This window comes from Channa argus, chromosome 6 (assembly GCF_033026475.1).
Source record: "Channa argus isolate prfri chromosome 6, Channa argus male v1.0, whole genome shotgun sequence".
NCBI lineage: Eukaryota > Metazoa > Chordata > Actinopteri > Anabantiformes > Channidae > Channa > Channa argus.
Window position 1 is genome coordinate 15,180,968 of NC_090202.1, and position 25,222 is coordinate 15,206,189.

The 25,222-nt window shown below is 38.0% G+C and overlaps 1 protein-coding gene across 2 annotated transcripts in view; it reads left to right on the forward strand.

Annotated features, from left to right (window-relative positions):
* Positions 1-595: 595 nt before the first annotated feature.
* LOC137128993 (sucrase-isomaltase, intestinal-like) overlaps positions 596-25,222 on the forward strand; it is a 65,878-nt gene continuing 41,251 nt past the window's right edge. Inside the window, exons 1-16 of one of the 2 annotated variants that reach the window (XM_067507742.1) lie at positions 596-747; positions 5,845-5,971; positions 6,856-6,941; positions 7,124-7,244; positions 9,341-9,450; positions 9,733-9,884; positions 11,901-12,072; positions 12,510-12,609; positions 13,319-13,431; positions 13,632-13,757; positions 15,728-15,859; positions 16,345-16,464; positions 19,047-19,160; positions 19,680-19,764; positions 21,192-21,309; positions 24,039-24,210. In XM_067507742.1, the coding sequence (XP_067363843.1) occupies positions 5,845-5,971; positions 6,856-6,941; positions 7,124-7,244; positions 9,341-9,450; positions 9,733-9,884; positions 11,901-12,072; positions 12,510-12,609; positions 13,319-13,431; positions 13,632-13,757; positions 15,728-15,859; positions 16,345-16,464; positions 19,047-19,160; positions 19,680-19,764; positions 21,192-21,309; positions 24,039-24,210 (1,848 nt within the window). In that variant the 5' untranslated portion in view covers positions 596-747. Of the gene's footprint in view, positions 748-4,259; positions 4,415-5,844; positions 5,972-6,855; positions 6,942-7,123; positions 7,245-9,340; positions 9,451-9,732; positions 9,885-11,900; positions 12,073-12,509; positions 12,610-13,318; positions 13,432-13,631; positions 13,758-15,727; positions 15,860-16,344; positions 16,465-19,046; positions 19,161-19,679; positions 19,765-21,191; positions 21,310-24,038; positions 24,211-25,222 lie in introns of those variants that run through there. The other variant, XM_067507741.1, reaches the window with a different exon arrangement.

Below are 25,222 nucleotides of genomic sequence, written 5' to 3' on the forward strand. Positions count from 1 at the left end.
ACATGTAAAAGCCAGGTTAATTAGTTGTGGTTCTGTCTGAGTGTACAGTAGCATGTTTGCATGGACTGTAATTAAATCCCCCTATTAGGTTAACAACAGAACATACAGTTAGGGGCAAATGTTTGCATCCCCTTTTTATTAATTCTCAAAATGACTAAAACAAACCCTTTTTTCTGTCAGCATAATATTAAATTCGCATTTAGCTATTATAAATATTCTTTATTAGAAATTAATTAAAGTTAATTTTGACTTATTTGTCAAGGGGGATGCAAACTATTGCACCAATGTAATTTTTAGTTTTTGACGATAACATTTTTATACTTTCCTTGACTATTTTTGTTACTTTTAATGATATTAAAAATAAAAATGTACAAAATGAATCTGAATTAAACAACAATACACATTCTGCTATGCAGCTAATGAAGAGCTACTTCTAGCAGTTAAAAATGTCACTTTTAAAAATTAAGAGTTCTGTTAACTGAGTAAGTTTTAAAGCTTTCTTGTCTATTGTAGATTCAGAATGGTGAGAATGGTGAAAAAAAAAAATCATTGGTTCTTTTTAATATTTCCACATGACCAGGATGGACTTTTACTGTGCCAAGTGGAACCCCCGCAAGAGGCGGTGCTAACCAGTTACAGACCCCATCAAACAACAGGATTAAAATTTGTGTGTATGTTACTAATCGTAAGGAACTATGCGAATCAGAGTCCAGAGGGGACAAGGACAAATGAATTGACCTACTGCGTGTAAGTTGACAACATTAGTCTTCTGAACTGAAATCAATATTTTGATGGGACCTTTACACGAAAATAGCTGCCACACTCACTCTTGAGAGAACACCAGAGGGTAACTCTAATTAAACGAAACACCCTCTAACTTTGGTTACTGCTAAAAAATAACTTGGCAGTATGTATTTGAAGAAAATATTCAAGTAATTTGTACGCATTTATTTAGCACCTGAGAAGTAATATTTGTGTAGACATGATGACATGTACAGTCAAACTTTATAAACAAGCAAGGGCAGCCATGTTATTTTGTCACATTTGTAGAGTTTTGTTTAGATAAGTGCAAAGTTAATAAATTGAAATGACTTTACTGATTATGTGAAAATAAATAGCAGTCTCTAGAGTGAGAGCGTGTGTTAGAACAGTAGTCTTCCTGAGTCAACATTTGCTATAACTTCATGTGGTCAATTATTAATAGACCTGGCACCTGGCCCTGGAGAGAATAATTTAGTGAGAGCTGATATCGTTTAAAAATCAGTATAAACACATTTATTATATTGAGACCTTGAGAGTGTTTTATTATGCTCCAAGATTGCAGTTACAAAATCAGAATGTGAAAGGTGATAAAATATTGCAAAAGTAATAAAATGCAGATCAAAATATCAATAGCAGTACATATGTTCCAAAACTTTTTTTTGCCTACTCAAAGCTAAGCAAAAGGTTATATATCAACATACTGGAAAAATGTATGGGTAAAACGGTTTGGTTATGTCTGGTATTCGGTAGACAACCCAGACACTGGTTCTCTAAGGTGCTGCTGAGTGTCCCTTGTCATATTTTCATGCAAAGAAACACACATATACAGTATATGAGCTTGGTTGGTTGGCAGCTCTCAGTGTTGAGTGCCTAGTTTTAAAGTGACTGGATCAATACAGGGGAGTGAATTGCCAATTTCAGTTTGTTCTATTGAAATTGGCTGGCACTGCATTCTAGAGGGAGAGTACCTGAAATTGGTAGTGGCAGACTGGAATTGGATTTGTAAGGGGAGAGAGACTGAGTAGTGAGCAGAATGATTAGAAAAGGGCTTACTTTAGCCCCCTACATCACCATGCATAACCACACACAGTTTACTGTATACTATTGTTATCTATGGCGTTTTGGAGACATGGAGAAATTTAAAGCACAACTAGTTTGGTCTAACTTAAACCTGACAAAGAAACCTTATGGATTTTGTACATCTCTGCATTTAAATGATGCATAGCCAGTGGTAGACTGTTCTGCTGTAAATCACAATTCTACAGGTCGACAAAGCAATAATTTTCTGACAGGAGACGAACGTTTGATTTTACTATGAAACAACTTTCTGTTGTGGGTATTTAACCAGCATGGATGATGACACATATGACACATCCAGGACCACATGATATGTGACATACATCATGCAGTGTTTAGAGGGCAATGATTTTAAGTCAAACCATGACACTTTTAAAACCCAACCAAACTGCTATATTTGCAGAACTGTCAAAATGTCAAAGGGGTGCAACAGACACCTGCTGTCATTGGGACCCTCTTTCAATAAACCCTTCTGTGGGTCACATGAAAGGATAGGGACAGTGTTGTTTAGGTTGGAAGATTTGTTGCCAGTGGCACAGACCACAGATAATCTCAGCTCTGTGTGTTTGCACACCAAGCCCAGAAAACTTCCTGTTCACGGCACAACTTTCACCCCCACACCGAACAAAGGGAGGCTGCATCCTGTCAAATTTAATCTTCGTTTTTAGAGGCAAACAGTGGAACTATTTGTTTCACGGCAGAAAGCCAACTGCCTGCTCTGGTTTTCTTTGGCTCCCAATGACTCTCACATGTTGGATGACAAGAGTGGAGGTGAGTGTTGTTCATAATAGGCGCTGTCCTGCTACACAGTGATGATTGTGTCATTGTGTTAGTGTCACAGCAGAGGGTGCAGTCATCTGTCTTCAGCCCACTGAGCCTGGCGATCTTGGTTACAAGACAAAGATGGTTTAAAAAAAATGAGCATTAGTTACACAGAGCAACTCTGGTTCTCTGATTACATGCACGGCCCTGTTATTGTTTTTACCTTATTCTATTAAAGAAATAGGTTGACATTTTTACAATGCTTATTTATTATTATGATTAATCATAATCATAATAATAAATTTTTATTTATTAATTAATTTTTCTCAAAATTCATTCCAAAACCAAAGTTCCAGCTTTATATATATCTATATCTATAACTATATAGATATAAATATACTTCTTTTTCCTTTCGACTGTTCCCTTTCAGGGGTCGCCACAGCAAATCATGTGCCTCCATCTAACCCTGCATCCTCTTCACTCACACCAACTAACTTCATGTCCTCTTTCACTACATCAATAAATCTCCTCTTTGGTTTTCCTCTAGACCTCCTGCCAGGCAGCTCCAACCTCAGCATCCTTCTACTGATATATTCACAGTTTCTCCTCTGAACATGTCCAAACCACCTCAATCTGGCCTCTCTGACTTTATCTCCAAAACCTCAAGCATGAGCTGTCCCTCTGATGTCCTCATTCCTGATCCTGTCCATCTTCGTCACTCCCAAAGAGAACCTCAACATCTTAAGCTCTGCTACCTCCAGCTTTGCCTCCTGTCTTTTCTTAAGTGCCACTGTCTCTAAGCCGAACAACATCGCTGGTCTCAGCACCATCTTGAACACCTTTCCTTTCATTCTCGCTGATTCTCTTTTATCACACAACACACCTGACACTTTTCTCCACCCGTTCCAACCTGCCTGCACTCGCCTCTTCACCTCTTTTCCACATTCTCCTTTGCTCTGAACCGTTGACCCTAAGTACTTAAAGTCCTGCACCTTATTCACCTGTGCTCCCTGTAACCTCACCGTTCCACCTGGGTACATACATATATAGTGCAAACATGTAAGTTAATGTCCTCTTTTAAATCTTGACAAGAAAGCATATAGATGTATTTAGCAAAATGTCAAACTATAAATTTGACAATAAAGTTTGCTGTACTGTGCAGCTAAGTGGATCACAGTGACGGCTGAATAGTTTCATACAAATCCCCCACACAGAACTGGGTAGAGAACAATTTGCCGGTGATCAAATGTGACATGACAATTTTGGTTTTTGGTTATGTTATGACAGTGGATCTTTCTGCCAGTGATTTATAATCAGTTGTTCACAGGTTGTTTCTACTGATATGTGAGTGTCACGTGTATGCGTATGTGTGCCGACGACTCCAAAGTGTGGCAACAGTGTATTAAAAACCACTTGTGCTGAGTCACAGCTCACATAGGACAACAAAAATACAAATTAATAATTAGTTAATTTATAACCATGCATGCATACACAAGCACCCCCACATACACACACACATATACACACAAACACATGCAGAGTCATAAACAGTGTGGAACCAAACCTGATAGTGGGGTTGATTGTAACAAGCTGATAGAGGGATTTTAGGCTGCTGTTGTTTCCTCACACTGTAGATGTTTATCGGACAGTTTTATGGCTTCAGGGTTTGCATGCAGAGACTGTAAAAGGCACACACACACTAAGCAGTAAAAAGGTGGTGAGCCCCTATGACCACAATATATCCTGTGGATTATAAGGTGCTATCTCACTTGAACTTAGAGGCACTTTGCTCTGACCATTGGAGAGAGCCGAGGTAAGATTACAGCTGCAAGCTTTGTAGCTTTTCAACTCAAAAACTAATAAGCTTTATCTTATAATAAAGTTATTATCCCTATAGCAAGCAAACCTTCTCTACAATATAGATTATAGTATTTGTTGTTGATACTGCATGATTTACAATGTAATCCTGGATGATAGATTACTACTGTAATGATGGTGGGGTTCATTTTTAATAACTACAACAGCAGTGTATGACAATGATGAATAAATAAAAACTACCGCATTGAAAATTCTTCTTGTTATATGGAGTTTCATTAAACAGATCATCTGCCAGTTTTATTTTCCAAGCTTTTGTGGCTTGCAGATGTTTAAATTATGCAGTTCTCTCCACATTACTCTGGACAGACGGTGACCAAGTTTCTTAATGATAATGTTTTTTATGTGTTGCTTTTTTGCCACAGAGTAAATAATTTACTGTAAATTGCAATGCTGAGGAACAGATGTCGATGGAGGGCTTTGAATACTGATGGGTGCAGATGTACACTGCACAAAAGGACATGCTTAATGCCAGTTTTAAACTGTGGCAAACATTAGCTTTTATGTCACTCAGTGTCGTATATCTCAAGTAGCCACTGAACTACAGTTACAAGTTCATGACAGATAATCTTACAAACTAGCAAGTGGCCAATTTGTTGGTAAGTGTGTGTACATACATACATCAGAATGTGTCTGTAGTGGGAGAAGTAAAACCATATGCTCCTATGGGTAGAGCTATTTTAAGACATTTAATAGAAGAAGAGATAAGCTAAAATAGTAGTTTTAAAGTTTGTGTCTTTTTTTGCATTTGTGTGTCTCGGTGTTATGTTGCGTGCTTGCAGGTACTGTTTAGTTCCTGCATACAATGTGTAGCTGATTCAAAACACACTGGGGCATGCACGCTTTTGGCTTTCTGTCTCCCTTTTTGCCCTCGGCTGCTCTTCACACCACATTAAACAGGATAGCTATAAGCCTCTCATTCACCCAAACAGATACATACCCATACACACACAGACATTCACCATGTTATTATTTTTTTCTTTTTTTGGCCCTAAGAGTACAATGGAGTGAAGCCTAATTGCTTGAGTGATACGACGGGTGCCTTTGCAAAGACTTAACCTGTCGTGCAGTTTGTAGTTTTTTCCTCCCCCTCAAAGTTTCGCTGTTTTCCATAAATAGTAGTCGTATGAAAAAATTACACTGGCAGATGATCTGTCTTTTACAATGTCAAAGAAAGATTTTGAGACCAAGGTTAATGCAAGTAAAACTGTGTGTGTGTGTGCCAATGGGCCTCATTTAGCAGAGAGGCTTTTGAGACCTTACATACCTTTGTTTTACTATACTTGGTGCCATTAATGAGTGCTAATGATGTTGGCCTTGTGAGTACAAGTCTCTATAAGTAAGCATGCATATGTTTCTGTGTGTTAGATGGGAAAAAAGCGGTTCTCCGGCTTGGAGGTGAGCCTGATGGTCATGTTCGGATTGATGACAGTGGTAGCCATCGCTTTTATAGTTGTTTTTGTCACCGGAGAACCTGGGGTCATTGCCAAAAATGGTAGGTGAAAACACTTGAATATAGATGATAATTTAAACTTTTCAAATTCAAAAGAATAATTTCAAAAAATGCTCTAAACTTTCATCTTGTCTGTTCTGTGTTTGTACAGTCCTAAATCCCACAAACACAACTGAAAGATATAAGCTTAATATGATTTACGCATTATATTTTTGATGAATAAAATACATGATACCACAGTGGCAAAACATTGTCAACATGTGTTTTTTTAAGTTTGGCAGCTGCACAATGTGAGAAAACAAATCAAAACTAAATATTACTGTATTTGTACATCTGATGTTTTTGGATACTGGTAGAAGTTAAAAATGTTAGCTGGCCTGTACTAAAATAAATGAAGACAAACATGACTTCTGGCAACTCCAGAGTTTTCAGTTTTACATGCTGTATCTTCTTAACTGGCCAACTAGCCTCCTGGGTACTCAGTATAATCTGCGGGGATGAGATATGCTGTCATCTTCTCACCTGAATTAAGAATTATTTTGTGCAAGCTGCCTGCTAGACAAGTTTCACTTTAGTTTCATGCCAGTTAACTAATAGTGTGTTGGAATTGCAGTAATAAGTCAAGCAAAATGCATAACATTAAACACACAAAACAAATCCCCCTTAAATCATGTCTAGCATACCTAAAAGGTTGAGTCAAACACTATATATGGGTTGTACACAATAATAATAACAAAAATAGAAATTGTTATTATTATTTTGCAAGCCCCAATGACCTGTTCATCACCTAATCTGACTTTAACAGAATTGTGCATTTTTTACTAATAAATATTCAAATTATTCTAATTATTAAGTCATTGGATTATAAGTATTTTGGTTAGATTTTTTTCTTTTAGTGCTAATGTTAACATTTCATTTTTCTGCAGAAACAATAGGAGCATTTGTTCCTCAGTGTCCCAACATCCCACAGAGTGAAAGAGTAGACTGTTTTCCTGATGCTGGGGCCTCAAAGGTATGGGTCACTATCATTTCCAAAAATCCAAAGTAATTTTGTTTTTTCCTGAGAACAGATGTTGGGAAGAAGCCAGAAGAATTTATAGCATTAATTTCATAAAGACTGGTTGATACTAACAGCAATTGCAATATGAATGTACCTAAAATGATGTACTTCCATCAACCATCTCACCTAAACAGCTACAATGTGAACAACGTGGGTGTTGCTGGGGGCCACTGGATGAAAGAAATATTCCCTGGTGTTATTTCTCAACTAACCATGGATACACAGTGGAATCAGAAGAGCGCTCAAATCTTTATGGTAAATCCCAACACTCCCCAGCTGTTAAAAGTGTTGGTTTTCCATGTAGTTTATTTTCAAATTCTCTGTCTTACTGACTGTCTTTCATCTTCACATCACTTTTTCATTTTCTCTTACCTTACCCAAAACATCTATGGTAGACTAGACAACATATCTAACCTTCCAGCCTGTTTATTATTTTTATAATGATTTATTGTTTCTTTTTTTTTTTCTTTTTTTTTACTGTAACAAAACACTGGACATGCAGCATGGTATTGTTGCAGTTTAATCAGGGTTGTATAGAGCAGAGACTTGTCATATTATGAAAAGATGTTTGTCATGATCAGGCAGCTTGTGTTGACTAATCCACTGCTGAAGTGGGTGTACAGCTCATTATATTATTTTCTCTAGAGTCTGAATGTCACAAAATAAACTAATCACGCCTACAGGCTCGTGGATAAAAATCCAGAAATTTGGTCAAATTATTTTTATACAGATAGGTTTGTACTGCTTTGTTGTTGTTGTTTTTTTCACATTATGACCATCATTGACATAAGGCTGATAGCCAACTAGAGTTCATAAGCCAAGAAATGGTCCTACACATAATATCCAATAAACATTCTCATTATGTCTTTACAGTAAGATAAACTAACTTCCTGCTACATTTCCCCACACTGGAACTAATAACGGTTCATCTTATCTTATCTAATAGTAGCTTCATCTTTGCAAACAGTAGTGATATCAATCTTCTCATTACTGTCTCAGCAAAAAAAGCTAATGTGTACTTCCCACAGTGCCAAACTATTCCTTTTACTATTCACTATCTCCACAACTCATCAGCTAAAAATACAGTACTTACTCAATGCTGCACTATCCAACTTTTACAAACCAGCATGGCAGTAGCAAGACACTAAAAATTAATACACTGCGCCCCACACAGCCCTACAGATACACTACTCACAAAAAGTTAGGGATATTAGAAATTTTAGTTTGTGAAAGTAGAGCATCTAAGTAAAAGCATGCTATAGTAAGTTCTTCATCTCAAACAATTTATTGAAACAAAAACTAACAACAGTGGTGGGTATAACACAACAAAAAATGTCAATGTCTCAGTAACTTGTCAATTGTTAGAATCATCTCGGTCTCATGATGTCAAAATGTGCAAAAAAAACAGCATGATGAGAAGAATGTTTAAAAACAAACTGTCACTGAATCAGAACATTTAGTGGTTGATTAATGGATCAGACGTGATCCACAAATTACATTGTGATTTTTGTGGTTAATCACCTTGTTAGAGAACAGTATATTAATAGTTGGACATGTGCATTCAAAAGTTTAGAGAAGGGGAAATTAAGTTTGCCTGTAAAGGTTTTAGTGATTTTTAGGTGCATTCTGAAATTTCACCCGTAAGTTGAACATTCCTAACTTTTTTTGAGCAGTTAATTAGCTGTTATGAAATTACATACAGTGATAAAGGTGCTAATGCTGTAACTGGGAGCTGCTAGCTTGTAAGTCAGTCACATGGATGTTTGAAACCTATGGGCACTTTGAGATGTAGGCCTGTAGAGCAGTAAGTGACAGCTGTGAGGTCCCAACAATGACGCTGGCCACCTTTCATTGGTTGAAAGGACTCACTTGCTTTGAAGAAGAGCATTTATGGACAAAACATTGGTGGAATAAATTGAGGCCATATTTTTTTTATTTTTGTCGCACTTGATCATGACTAGCACCTGAACTCGTGTGCATTTAGTTTTTGGTTAGAAGGGCTAGTGTCACGCTACAGTTCCAGAGAGAATATCTCTGCACTACTGCAGTAGGCTGCACTGCTCCACATTAAGGTATGGTTTAGAGCATACTTATATTAAATAATTCTAAAAGATTTTGCTAAAGTTTTAAACTGTAGCTTTGTGTTTGATGCAATGTGTGTAAATAAAAAAGGGACGTACTGTATTTCATGTGGATTCCCCCTGTGTAATTCCTAAAATGGCCAAAAATCAAACAACAACAACAAAAAAGTAGCATTACAATGTAAGTCTGATTTTGGGAGTTATGTAGTTAAATTTTCAGTAATGCTGTATTATAAACTGGACTCTCTCTATTTCTGTTAAATTTTACAGAAATGAAAGCACAACTGAAGAGAATGCCCTCACCTTCTTTATTTGGAGCTGATATACAAGACCTGTCATTTCACGCAGAAATGCAGTCAAATAATCGACTCAGATTTAAGGTACTGACTGCCTCTCTGTTTAAAACCTTTTTTTGCTTGCACAAAAACCCACACTCGCATATGCAAACACATTCACATTTACAGCGACAGAGGAAACTCTGATATATATCTCATCTAGTCTAATTAATTCCAAAAGCAATATTTATCAAAGTGCATTTAAGATGTATAGTGTACAGAACAAAGGAGGACCTAAGTAGTGATACACACAACAGAGTACAAACTGATTGTGAGATATGAGGCCACACTCATGCTGTCTTCACATTTTTTCTCTGATCCCCTTAGATCTTTGATCCCCACAGTCAGAGATTTGAAGTCCCCCATGAGCACGTCAGCAGCCTCAGCAGTGACCCATCCAGCCCCATCAGCGACACACTGGAGATCACACAGAAACCCTTTGGCCTTATTGTTCGCAGGAAGGAGAACAAAAAAGTCGTGTGAGTGCTCACCGTGTGTTCGTTATGCGTTATGTTTGTGTTAAGGGAGAGGGGATTATTATGGTCTGTTTGTCACATGAACAATGAGTAAATGTGAGGGGACATACAGCACAGACTGTGTACAGTAAACTCACCATGTGCATTCAGACATGCATCTCATTGTGTATATTCATGTGGCTCAGATATTGTTAATGGAAGACATACAGCTATAAATCATATTAATTACTACTAGGATGCCATATAATTACCCAGACATGACCAAACTGCAGCAAACTTTAACATTTATTGTAGTCTTTGTTTTTACTGCAATGCTAAATATCCTCAGTAAGTTTACACAATGAAAACAAAAAGTTATCGACCACATCAGTACTTTGCATCATTATAGCACGTGACGATCTTAAGCATGTGCCGCACCAGCTCGATTTCCTGCTGTTAACAGGTAATCTGAAACTATGGGCCTGGATATACAGTAAGCTACCTATATACGATTGGACAGAAGTTGAATTAAACACGGAAAGGAACAAAAATAAAACTGAAAACTGATACTGCTTTACACTTATAACCTCAGACAAGCCACCATGCAAGTCCTAAGTGAATACAATCTGAATAGGTTTTAAAGTCATTCAATGTTACTTAGCTTTGCAGTTGTGTGTTTGCACATTTGGACCTGCAAGCTTTTCTCCACACTGCACTGACCTTTAACCAGAAGCAACAATATTGCTGTGATGAATATCTGCTAGCCATTAGAACCTACTTAGTCTTGGACTCTCATAACTCATCCATCTTTATGAGGCTACTTGGTATGTGAGTTATCAGTGTGTTATGTGGTGTATTTTGACACATTACCACATTTTCAACAAACTTTTTTTTCTTTAATTTCAAGAAAGTTCTAATTTTGATTCTCTGCATTATACTCATTGTAAAGTAAATTTAACTCTCTGCTACAACAGCCATAAAGCTTTACCTACAGAATCACTAAACCCCAAGTCTTGACTAGCCTTAACCTACAATATGATATTTATTGTATGAATAAGACTATTTTCATTAAATGAGCCTGCTGGCAGTAGATCCAATGAAAGTTTTAAATTTCAGTGTTTTTAAATACATGTTCATTTATTAGTTAAGCTTTTATGATTCACACATTGAAAGAAAGAAGTGATGGTACAACACATCCTCAGTTTTCTTTCTTAATTTTTTTTATTCCACTTCAATTTCATTTCATAGCTGCTTTCACAGATCTTTTATAGACAACATTAAAATTATATTAACAATATCGTGACAACACAAGGCCACTAAAAGGTCCATAAAGTTAAATTATACCAAGGGTTATATATTTACCTTTCATTCCATGAAAATTACCCCATCATCATTAACTGTTTATTACAGCATTAATCGCATTGGTATCAGTGGTTTTATCAACAGATGAAGTGAGTATAGTGATACTCCATTCATCTGTGTTGTTCTCATAGAAAAAGAAATCTGTGAATCGACACTGACTAAATATAAACTGTATGTACCTCCTCACAGTCATCATATTGAATCTGAATGTTTTACAATGTTATATTTTAAAGAGAAATGCAATCAATCTTTAATTCAGTCTATTTGCCCCTTTGTTATAGTTACTATTCAGTACAGAGTCAAATTTACTGCATTTACAGCATTTTGCTTGTGTATTTTGTCTCTTCATCTTTGCTTTTTCACCTGTAAGTTGCTTGTTTAGAGTTAGTATCTCAACACAAGTGCATGTCTTGTTTTGAAGGCTAAAGAAATGCTACCCAAAGGGGTTATTAAAGCCTGATGCGATGGTCTGTCTTCTCCCTGCTTTTGCCTCTCCACAACTCTCTCCTCTTGCTTCATCTCACTTTCTCTACCTTTTGTCTCTCACATTGTCTTACCTGTTCTGTCTCTCCCTATTTCTTTCTTTCTTTTTTTCACATATCTTTGCTCTCTCTCACATCAGTCTGGTTTCTGACCTTCCAGTGGTAACAGGTTCTGTCTTTTTATTCCCTCATTCAGGTTTGACACAACAATGGCTCCACTAGTGTTTGCAGATCAGTACCTGCAGCTCTCTGCTAAGCTACCATCTAGTAATATTTATGGTTTGGGAGAGCATGTGCACCAACACTATCGTCATGACATGAATTGGAAAACCTGGCCAATCTTCACTAGAGATGCTTTTCCTAATGGGGTAAGTAAAATGCACACATGCACGCACATGCACGCACACACACACATACTTAAGCACACTAAACCAGAGGGGCAAAGGGCCTTTGGCCAGGGAAATGTTAACAAACGTAACTTTACCTGCAGTCACCCACATTGACCAAGTTAAATCATATAAGCAATAAAAATGTAGAAAGTAACAAATGGGTCAAACTAGTAAGGACAACATATGCTCTCTCTAACACAAATGATTCCCTAAACAAACAAAGAGACAAACAAACAAACTGATATTAATTTGATTTACAACTTGTAAGTACTCAGACAAAAACAACATGACACACCACCGTGTTACTATACTTTATTTCAAACCGCAACTGAGTTAACCAAAGAAAAGAAAAAAACACACCATGTGCATAGGTTTAATAAGTCCTCCCCTTCAGCCCTGTCTCTCTTTCTCTGTAGGGAACACATAACCTCTATGGACACTATCCCTTCTTCCTCTGTCTAGAAGATGAGAGCGGAAAGTCATTCGGAGTCTTCCTCATGAACAGCAATGCCATGGGTAAGGAGCGCATACAGCGTGCTTATAAGTCAACACACATGAACGCATGCATGCGCAAGCTCACAGACAGTGAGGGAGATGGGTGACACACAAGCAAACATTCTTAAAATGTATCTCTGTGAATTATTATTTTTTTAATTAAAAAAGAATGGATACACAGGGTGGAAAATAACATGTAGCCCTAACAAAAAAAAGGTCATAAACATAATATGCATGTGCATAAACATTTAGAAAAGAGAACCATTTTCAAATGTTTCAAGGGCACATGAACCATCAGTTAGATGCAGTTCCTCTAACACAAATGGGTCTGCTGTTGCCTCAATCAAAAGTTGTGCTGACAAATCAAAGAGAATATTGCATGGCAGTTTTACACTATGAAGGCAATGACTGAAAGCAATGGGAATGCCCACTGACATGTTTCTTTTGCTCATGTCTATAGTCTTCTTATAACTTTTTTGTCTCTCGTGGGTTGTCTTGACTGATATATTGATGATGTGTGTCTGTTCATAATGTGGATGATAGAATTTCACAAAACAGAGGTAAACCTGCTGTTTGACAGAGCATCCATTCATCAGCTAGACCCAGTGACATTTAAGAGGGTCCTAGGGGGTTTAGAGCTGATCCCGGTTCAAAGTGGGCGGGAGGCAGGGTACAGGTAAAAAAAGAAAAGTATTAGTTCACAGCATGTCTACATTTGTCTTTTGTTCAGAGGTGACTCTGCAGCCTGCTCCAGCTGTGACCTACAGGACAATTGGAGGAATCCTCGATTTTTACATTCTCTTTGGAGACACACCAGAACAAGTGGTGCAGGAGTTCCTTGAAGTGAGGCTTTTGTGTTTGTGTTTGTGTGTGTGTGTGTGTGTGTGTGTGTGTGTGTGTGTGTGTGTGTGTGTGTGTGTGTGTGTGTGTGTGTGTGTGTGTGTGTGTGTTAAATATGCAGAGGCAGGTGTACTAAGCAACTTAACTGCATGTTGCCTCGGTGGGGCAAATCCATTAACAATATGCGCCATCCTTCTGCCCAGCTCATTGGCAAGCCTGTGATTCCTTCCTACTGGTCCCTGGGTTTCCAGCTTTCTCGGTGGGACTACGGCAGCTTGAGTGAGGTCAAGAAAACAGTGGAGAGGAACCGTGCTGTGGGCATCCCATATGTAAGATCTGAGTAGTTGGCTGCCTGCATGATTGACATTCTTTGTTGATTTTTTTTTAGGATGTTCTGAAATATGTTTGAGGTAGGTCTCCCTTTCTGAAAAAATTGCTATCGAGGATATTTCTACCCTGACATTAGTGTGTAAAATTCATACACAATAACATTCTATCATATTCCAGGTTTCTTTAACTTTCTCCTGTATTATATTAGGACACGTGATGAATTTCAGAAATATAAATGACACTTCAACAGTCCGTGCCTCAGCTCCACGTTGTAAATCATATGTCACCTTATCATTACAATATAAATGTGCAATAACCTCATATCAGACTGGGTATAAGGGGCAGCTGTAAATTCTTTGGTTCATATGGCACTGAAATAATGTGACAAAATCCATCCACAGTATCAGAAGCATAATATTATTATCAATCACTTACAGTCTGGAAAAAATCATGTGACCTGTTTTTCTTGCTATTGGTTTGGATTTTCTAAAGCAGTCAGAGGTCTTGCAATGCAAATGCAAATTTAGGCCAAAGTAGTGTCAGGTTTTTGAATTCATAAATGTTCATAAATTTTAAGACCTAGAGTGTAAAATCATACAGTGCTAGTCCAACATACCATCTGTGTAGGGGGAAAGGAAGGAAAGGAAAGTGACAGAAATCCATACATCACCTCGTGCACTCCTTGTTAATTTTTATTCACTCATGCACTACTATGTGGTTCCAGAAGCAAACGCCTTAACCACTACACTATCTGTGGAGACGTGATATGAAGGTTGAAGCAGGAGTTCGACAGACAGTCAGAGTGATAGGGATGGCCTTTAGCTTAGACGGGGTAATCCAGCTTTCTGTCAAATAATGGAGAGTCTGCTGGGCTCTATAGGTTCAATCCCAGGACCACTATTTTTCAAGTGTCACTGAATGTTAGCGCTGATCAAAGATCAATCGACCAAGTTCCTTTCATTATCTCATTTATCCTGATCTGAATGTTAAAACTACTCCAACACCTCTTCCATTCTGAGACACTTGATAAATACCAGTTCTGGTTGACATTTTCTTGGGAATGAGACTGACTGCTTATCTTAGTCTGAGCTTGCCGACAGTAAGTGTAAGAAATCTTTTCCAGCCAGAGCCCTGATGTTTGATGTACTTTTCACTTCTTAATTACTGAGGTAAACTCAAAATCCCAATCTTTATATGCCCCCATAAAACTGTATCACAACTTGGCAATCATGGCACCAATCAGGCTCAGTCTGAACTCTGTCTTGTCTAATATCAGATACAAACAAATTTCAAACCCATCTGAATTTTTCACCCTGATAATCTCCAATCTCTCTTTCATATCCAAAGACATTAGGATGCAGCTGCTTCCTCTCCTGCTATACTCAGGGACATATTTGATAACCATTAGATAGACCACAGAGGGCATTATCACATTCTCCCTAATATGTCTGGAGCTGATTACCATTAGAGGAAGAAACTGGCAGAGCCTTTCAAACCATCTGCTCTATCGATATGAAGTAGGTTTTGGCAGACAACAGACAGGCACAGAGCAAGAATAAAGTCACACCCTGGCAAAAAAAAGTGAAGAATGTGTTAACATTTCCATTGTCATCCCAAGGTTTTAGCAGCACATTAGCCAAGATGTACTGCGTTAAAGAGGTTCAGTTCAAGTCATGCTGAGGATGCTGAATCTTGCGTGTTTGTGTCCAAGTTATGCACAGACAGAATCATGAGTGGGTACATTGAAGAGGGATTAAGAGTCATGTTGAATTTATTACACTCATTGAAAACGCAAATCAGATTTTAATACATGGAGGCCATGCCAGACTTTTAGCATTTCCAATTAAGGTATGAATATCTTATCTAACATCAGATAACATGTCTGAATAAATTGTTCAAATTATCCATTGAACACCTGTACATCACATGTACATGAGGTGCCCATACAGATGTTCTTCTCCCCATGTAGGACATTCAGTACACTGACATAGACTACATGGAGGATAAGAAAGATTTCACCTATGACAAAGTCAAGTTCAGGGAGCTTCCTCAGTTTGCTGACTACCTCCATGAGAAGGGACAGAAATACATCCTCATCCTGGTAAGAAAAAGCTTTTGTGAAACTTATTTATGCATTTGATTGATCAGACGACAAACAACTTTGCACATTCCAGCCTCCAACAACAAAACAGCTGCTGGCAAGTTACTGTGCATTTCTGAGATTGTTATAATTCTTGTACTACAGGTGAAATATTGGTGCGGCGATGTTGAGTCAATTTATTTCGGCTGTAATCAAGGTTGACAACAGATTAACAGTTTTTAAATTAAACTCCAGGTCAAATCACTGGCTCCAGCTATGTTCAGTTTATCCAGTAAGACTTCAAAAAAAAAAAAAGATAAATAATTGCATAGATATGTTGTGTGTTACTTAAAACTTAGTTGCTGTTTATTTATAAGTCAGCAACAGTAACGAACCCACCAACAATAATTTATATTAAAACTCTATCCAAACTATCATAAAAACAGCAATGACATGCACTAATTTTCAGTTTTCATAATAGCATTTGTTTTCTTTCATGTTCCTAGGATCCTGCAATAGCCACCAGTAAGCTGGTTGGGAATAATTCATATGGCTCCTATGACCGTGGGACGGAGAAAAATGCCTGGGTCACTGAATCAGATGGGAAAACCCCTCTGATAGGAGAGGTGAGCTGCATTTGAGAGGTCTGCAGTATGTATAGTGATAAAATGATATACTTATACGTGTGTGTGTGTGTATGTGCGTGCGTCAAATTATTTGGGGGTCAGCACCAACAGGTAGCAGTGGCTAGAAGTTCAGAAGTCTCTGACCAGTGGTTATACTAGACCAGAACTATGCTCTACCAGAGTGGCATCATCCCCAGCCAGAGCTCAGATCAGTCTTTTTCAGAATGATGAAAACTGTCACGGAACAGTTTAGCCTTCATCTGTAACTCTCATGGTATTATGTCAGGCTTTACACGAACATTTAAAAATTGTTTGTATGTGTAGATTCACTTATTATGTTTCAACACCATTACACAAAGTTGAATATCTGACGATTCAACTTTATATTGGTTTTATAGCACAGTCTGTGTTTGTGCAATCAATGCAATACAAAAACGCATGTGTGTGTGTGTGTGTGTGTGTGTGTGTGTGTGTGGTTTATCACAGTCTCCATAACAACATATTATCCCCTAATGGAAGTTCAAGCCTCTTTTATGTTTTATTTTTGATCCTTTTCCCCACGGAGAGTGTGTTTAAAATGCTCTCCCCTCCAGAGAGGGGTGGAGGTGTGAGTAAAAGTCTGTTGCTCCCATGCTTCTACTGTGATGCTTTTTGATTAAGCACATGATTAGGCCCAGTTCTTGTGCTAATCGCTTTTTCATGCTGTTTATAACAGGTCAAACATATGCATTGATTTTGCATTAGTGTTGAATCTTAATATGTTCTGCATCACTGCATCACAGATTACATATGCAAACATGTGGGAGAGAGAAAAAAGTCAATATCTGTGTATATCTATATGTGCTCTATCAATTTGTCAAAATGAGAAGTTATTCTTGGCTGTATGTGCTGTATGCCTGCCCATGCATGTGTGTGATCGTAATTGATTCTAGTTTATTTCCATATAATTGTAGTTGTCCTGCTTATGAAAAGAGTGGGGTCGTAGCAAAATAACCTTTGTGGTTGCTGTGTCAGTGATAAAGGAAATACAGCAACAGGCTGATCTTTATTTTCTTTTAGGACGGCTAATTGCTCCCTAAGATAACGATAAAAGCCTTTCATGGTGACCTGTGTTTTTTATTGTGTGAGTAAACCATATAGGGACCTCACTCATACAAAAACTATTTCTATTACAGAGTCAAAAATGGAGGGGAGTAAACAGAAGCAGTAGGGCGAAGAAAAAGGTTGTATGTGAGTTTAAAGGTAGAGTTGACAAGAAAGTGATCTGCATAGACAGAAAGACAGACACAAATAATAGATTAGAGGGAAAGGTAGAGAGACACAGACTGGCTGTTTTGCTGAGTGGTAGACTGACAGGCTGGTACACAGGAAGTCATGCATAGCAAGAGACATGAGACAAAAAGATTACCAGGTAAACAAAAAAAGAGAGAGACAAGATGGAAGGTAGACACTTTGGAGCAGAGATGAGCAGAGGTACAGTTAAGGACAGGTAAAAGAAAGGAGACAGACAGGTAATGACAGAGACAGGCAGATTGACAGAACAGCATATAAAGTAGACAGTCAGAAAGATAGAGTGAGATATGCAGCTACAAATGCCAGCAGATTTGTCAGAAGGGTTTACTGGTGTGTCAGTATTAGTAAGCAGCTGGAGATGACAGAGAGAAAAAAAAATCTAGAGTAAAAGGACGAACGAAATGGTGAAGCAAAAAAAAAAGAATGATGGTAACTGTGAGGCACTTTCAATAAGCTCTGACCTTGGACTTTTGACCACCTGCCAAAAACATCTGTCTATAAATCTGTGTGTGGGTGGGTGGGTGGGTGTGTGCACATGAATGAACATCGTGTAAGCATGATTCATGTCTTTGCAACTGGGCTGCAATTGGCAGTGGGTGTGAAGGTAAAAGATAGCTGGAGTGGAGCAACCTTGAGAATGTGCTCTACAGAAGTGTTTATACTTAGAAATGCTCTCTCTCTCTCTCTCTCTCCCTCTCTGCACATGCACATGCACATGCACATGCACGCACATGCTTGGAGAATTGTCGCCCTTCTCTTTGGATTAATATATTTTTTTTCAATATATGTCATTTAGGACGACTTCTAACTCACAGTCACATCTAGAGATTTCTATTGCATTATCGATTTTTCCTCTCCCATTCTCTTCCTCTACTCCTTTGCCATCTCTCTCCCATTATTTCTCCCTTACTTCTCTGTGTTGTTCCCTCAGTCTTTTTTGGTCATTTCCACTTCTCTAGGCTATTACTCTGGCATTTACATAGACCTAGTTTTTGCTTCTGCATAGCCTGTACACCCACACCCTCTTAGCTGATCGTGTTCCATTATGTTGTCTAGATGTGCAGTATTGTGTAGTCAATTTCAAGATACGTTGCAGATGCTTTTACACTTCAAATAAAAGAGTAAATACAATGGAATTATTTAATGGTAACCTGTCAAAGTATTGTGCTTTGCCAACAAAACACCAGAACGAATACTTTCAGTAGAGAAACTCAAACAGTGATGTCAGGCAATGTTTCTCAGAGATTTATTGAAAAAACTATTTTGAACACATATTCTCTACTTGTCAGGTGTGGCCAGGAGAGACAGTATTTCCAGACTACACCAGCCAAAGCTGCATCGACTGGTGGGTTGATGAGTATGAGCGATTCTCAAGGGAGGTCAAACATGATGCCCTCTGGATTGTAAGTCAATTTTAAATACATAAAATAAAGCTGTGTACTCAATGATTAGTTGTTTACTAACACACACACACACACACACACACACACAGGCAATAAACTCTAATTTTTGTTTTCATTGGCTATTACTTGTGAGTTGAAAACCGAGGCCAATAGAGAGCACCAAACACTGGCTGACATTAAAAAAAACAGACTGAAATTCATATTATATTGTTAATGATTCCTCAACTGAAAATGTGGATTTGGCTCACTCATTATTTAGGCTGTTTGCCGCAACACACAATTCCCCATCTTACTTCAGACATGAAACATCACCCCAGGTTATTTTAATAATGTCTATGATGGGGGGAAAAGTGTTTGGTGTGAATAAACTTTCTTTTCAGCTCTTTTGTTTTATAGATGTCTACTGGATTCATCACACACACCTATACACACATAAAACAAAATAAGTTACCAGTAAACTAGTTTAAACATATAATCGCATAATGTTTTTGTAAACAGTGTTGTCTGATGCATTTGCAGGACATGAATGAGGTGGCTAATTTCAAGAAAGGGTCAAACAAGGGTTGTGCCGATAACAATCTCAACTACCCTCCCTACACTCCAAGTAAGAGACACGGTTTTCTGTGTTTTCTGTGTTGTCATAGTTGTAATAACTACTTGCTTTCTAATACAGTTTTTACATCTAGAATTTGAGTTTCATAGCCTTCTTAACAGGCATTGTTAATAGGACTAGAGACCTTATCAGACTAGAGCTGCATTCTTTGGAGAAAAGGTGAAATATTGGACAGTATTAAGATCTAATACAATAAACACATTTTTTTGCTTCGTTAACAAGGAATTGCAAATATTACTGACAATTGTGCATATTCCCCAGCCCAAATATACAAACTACCAGAAAACATACAAAAATAGTAAAAATAAATGTATGTAGGTTAATCTACTTCAAAATTTAAGTAAAATTATTTGATTAAGTCTAATATTTGGTATTAAATAGTAAATGGTCTGCACTGATATAGCACTCTTCTACCTATTGGCCCTAAAAAGGGCTTTACACTGCTTGTTATTCACCCATTTGCACTTACAACCACACACACGCACACTGCTATGCAGCTGGCCAACACTCACAGTGATCAACTAAATGTCTTGTGGACACTTCAACATGTGACCGGAGGAGCCAGGGATCAAACCAGCAACTATATGGGAATTGGTGGGCAACTGCTCTACCTCCTGTGCCACAGTCACTATGTTACAAACTCTGTGTATTTGAAAAAAATAGTAATTTAACTAAATGGTCAATTTCAATTTAACTTAAACTAAAACAAAAGAGATCAGTTTACCCGGACAAACAAATGACTAGTCAAGTCTGCCCTCTGCAGCTCATTCATGCAATCTATGGTGGCTCATTGTTGCTGCTGTCCTCCCTCACACATGATCAAAAGTGTGACCACACACAAAGCAACCTGGACAAAAGAAAAACAGACTAGTTATCTCTTTTTTAGGGGTAAAGATGATGAGAAAACTGCACTTCAGTTTGCAGTAGGTTATCACATTACAAAGGGTGAAATTACAGAGGAGGTCACAGACATGCAGCCTGTAGCCCCAAATTTTGTGTACAAGTTGATAAGGTAACCACAATAAGCTCATAAGTTAAGTTCAGTTCCAGAGGAAAACTCATTTAAAATAGCAGGTCCCTGGAGAAGTATGTTCAAAATGACTCTTCTGCTGGGTCTTTTATTTAAACTGTGTCCCAGAGAGGATGATCATAACTGGAAAAGACATGCTCCCCCGATGCCACCTTTTTATTGTGCTTCTCCTTAGTCATCCTTTTCCTCCATTGCTCTTTCTGTCTCTCATTTCCTCACTGTTCCCCACTTCCTATTGCAGTATCTATCAATGTCCCTCTTGTTCTCTGTGTCCTTTCTTTTCCCCTTCATCACACCCCTTTTCCTGCAACTTAATATTTTGTATTCGTTCCATGCCTCCTATCACCTTACCCCATCTTTTACCTTTTTCAACTTTTTCTCCCCCCAGAGATTCTAGATGAGGTGATGTACAGTAAGACCCTGTGCATGGATGCTAAGCAAGCCTGGGGGAACCATTATGATGTCCACAGTCTGTATGGCTACTCTATGGTGCTGGCTACTGAGAAGTGAGTTCATTCACAATCAATGACAGATGGAGTTTAGCCAGGTTGTGCTACAGTTCAAGGGCCAACTTACTGCCACTACTTCAGGGCACTGACACACTGGCAGAATAATGTCAAAACCCACAATCTTTAACATCTTTAAGTGTTGAAGAATCAAAAAGGTTATTGAGAAATGGCTGTGCAACAGAATTACTGTATGGAGATGACATTCAAACATTTGACTCCAGTCCAGTGACAAATGATTTATGTTAAATCATAACTTGTGACACTTGCAGACCAATTTCAAGTGCAGAGATGTTTTAATGAATGAGTTCCCAGGGTGAGTGAATGGATTTCTCATCTGGGCTTGGTACTCAAATAATTTAAAGACCCATTAGTTACACAAAGCCACACAGGGACATTATTGTTGGTATAACATATAATCAGTAACAAATGAAAATTATTGAAACATTCAGTAGGTTAAAGTTTACTTAACATGCTGTATGCTTTATTTATAGATATATGCAGGATACTCAAAAGTTGGTTTCATTATCCATATAGGGTAAGAGTATGGACATACAGTAATGTTAGTGGATTGTACACATGCTAGGTTGACCACAAACATTTGGCTCATTATATCTATAAACTATAATGTTTGCCTTTCCCCTGTAACAGTATAATACAAATGATACTAATCTGTTTTTATCCCAACAGTGCAAACAAACAAAAGACAGAAGAGGGTCAGCAGAGCGCATTTGTCTAGGGCTAAAACGAATCCTCGAGAAACTCAATTACTAAAATTTATCAATGCAAATTATTTGCAACAAAGCTTTGTTTAATCCATACAATTAAAAACAGTTCACTGTTATTTTTTGCGGATGGTGATTACTGTGGCATAAAGTGAGCCCACAGAAAGCAAAATGGAGAAAGAGAGAGACAGGCCAGAGAGAAAGACAAAGGGTCAAGCAACCAGACAACGTAATATTAACTGAAGGTTCTTCCAAATGATTTCATCTGGAGGCATTTTTCAGCTGCAAGTAGAGAAATATTTTGATATAGGGAAGTTTAATGATATTTATGTACATCTACTACCCAAACTAGAACCAAAAGAAGCATATTGAAAATTAGTGAAGGTGTCCTTTAACATTATGTATGTAAATGTATGTTATTTAAAGTTTATAAATATCATGTTAGTCTCTAAGGTAGTTAAGTTTTGCTCAGGAAAATAACAGCAGAAAACCAAATGTGGCAGTTTGTGAAACGCTGAGCGGCTTTGTGCATGTCTGATAGTCAGGCGTTTTATTGGGTTACCAAATGTCACAGAGCACTCCTTCAGTTGATGTTTTGAACATCACGGCACAGACACTGTCTCACTCTGTACAACCTAATATAGGTTGCAGCTCCATTTCTTTGACTTTAATAAGTTGCTGTGACTGTCCAACTGTTCCGGGATCGTTGTGTGTCTTTAGGAGAGGTGCACACTTTGGTAAGCTTCAATAATTAGTTCATTCATCTGCCGTGAAATTGTTCTGCAAAAAAAGCTTGGCGTGGTGGCCATTGCCACCTGTATTTGTTGACAGAAATTGAGAGAATACTCAAATAATCAACAGCTGCAGCACTACATTTATCCTTCAAAATCTAAACAGAATAATTAGCATAGTCAGTTCATGGAATTCTGGCACATGAGCAAGTGCTGCACAAAACACAGGCCACTTAAATGTCACAGAGGTATAAGGGCTGCAGTCATATTTATCTTAGTACAGTAGTACTATAGTCTCCAAACTCAGAGCTACTCATTTCACAAAAGGCTAAAGTTGGCGTCAGTTTCCAGAATTCTAATATGCACTAATGGTGATGGTATGGAAAATTACACCAAGGAAGCACTATATACCTGCACTAATGGGTTTTGGCCGACAGAAAAGACGATTTCATGGAGCCAAACAAATGCAATGCGCATCCTTTGATGCAGAGATATATCATATATTGAGGTTAAAAGTCAAAAAGTAGCAAAGATGATGCCTGAGCAGAATATTCAATTGTCACAATATCAGTAACATTAAACTCCATAAATTATAGATCCTATGTCAGTCTAGTAAGTATCCCTTCACCTTTTTTTTCTCCATTTATCAGGATATTCTGCAGGTATTTTATGCTGATTCATCGCTCCCATGAGATTTCAAATGTACCTCAGTTGCCAATAAAAAAGGCATTGCATTTGAATAAAATGCCACCGTAACCTTTCAAGTGTTACTTTTTTTCTGAATGTAGTCTCAACATTGCTGAGTACAGTGTCTGCAGAGGCTGAAGCAATTCCTTCTCAATGGTTTTATTATGAAGCAGTTTTTTTTTTAATAAAAGTGACATTGTAAAGGTTGCTAATCGCTACAACACTTTCCATTGATAAACCCAGATGTACAAAAAAAAATAGCTTTTCACATTCATATACTGTACAGCTTTTACTTACTGTACAGTGAAACATACATTTCAGACTTTAGGTTGTTGGGGCTTTCTGTTGCTCTTGGTTTTGCAACAGAATGACAGTTTTTGTATAATAAAAATTTGTCATTGACCAACTATTGACAGTGAAAAGCACTAATGTGTTTGTGTGTGTTTGATGTTTCTCTCTTGTGCTGTGACTCACTCTCTGTCTCTGTCCATGTCCTTTTCATCTTCATGAACTCTGTCTTTGTCTCTCTCTCCCTCCCCTTTGCTTGTTCTGCATCCCTCCCTGCTGGGTCCCCTCTGTCCAACAGAGCTCTGCAGCGTGTGTATGGAGAAAATCGTACCCTGATGTTGACCCGCTCCTCCTTTCCAGGTGTGGGAAAATATTCGGGTCACTGGCTGGGGGACAATGCTGCCAACTGGAACGACATAAAATGGGCTATTCCTGGCATGCTAGAGTTTGGGATCTTTGGTATTCCCTATGTGAGTAGCAAACATTCACAGAAGGGCAAACACTGTTTGTACTGTTTGACTTAAAAAAAAAAAGGAAAAATCTTATTTCCTTGCCCTGACCAAGAGATTGAAAGAACTTTTCACTTAGCTGTATTTGGAAAATGACTGGAGTTATCTATTTACACAGCTAAAACAAACACAGCCATGGTCTGTGACTGTTAAGACCCCACATCAACTCCTTTTACTTACGGTGTTGTAAGAACAAACGTGTGTTTGTGCCCAATCCCTCCTTCGGCTGTTTAATTAACTTCAGCAATAACTATCAAAGCCAATAGCCATTTGAGTAGAGGAGTTAAGGACTTACATTAAAAACCTTGTAAAATAATTTTAAAGAGATGGCTTAATAATGTTTTTGTAAAAGAAAGTCAATTTTGTAGTTCTTTTTGAAAAAGTGACGTCAAGACACCAAGCACCCTAACTTTCAAAGATCAAAGGCTGATGAACTGCAGTTTTTCTGCACCGAATGACTAGGCCAAGCGAGGACATTCACCTTTATCTCCTTTACCCCACTATGGTCTATTTAACTGTGTGTTTTGGGTCATTGTCATGTTAAAAGGTGAACCTTCTTCCCATCTTGAACTTTCTGCCTGAGGTCAGCAATGTTTCTTTTAGAACTTGACAGTACTACCACCTATGGAAAGTTACTCGTGTTGTTTTTCCACTCGACTTACTGTTTGGCATTAAGACACAAGAGCATCTTTTTCTACCATCGCTCAAAAAAACACCACAGACTCTAGAAAATGCACTGCTAATCAGTACCCAACTGGAATGCATGCTTGCATGTGTCTATCTTCCTATCTGTGCACTCTGCAAACAGTGGTAAGAAAACAACAGGGAGTCAAATGCACTCACAAACACACGCATGGACTCCTCCAGCTGTGCACATCAGGCAGCCTTATAGATGCCAACTACATCCTGGCAGGACTATGTCAAGCAGTTTTTAAGTTCTTCAGTAACAAACACACACACACAAAGAGAGAGA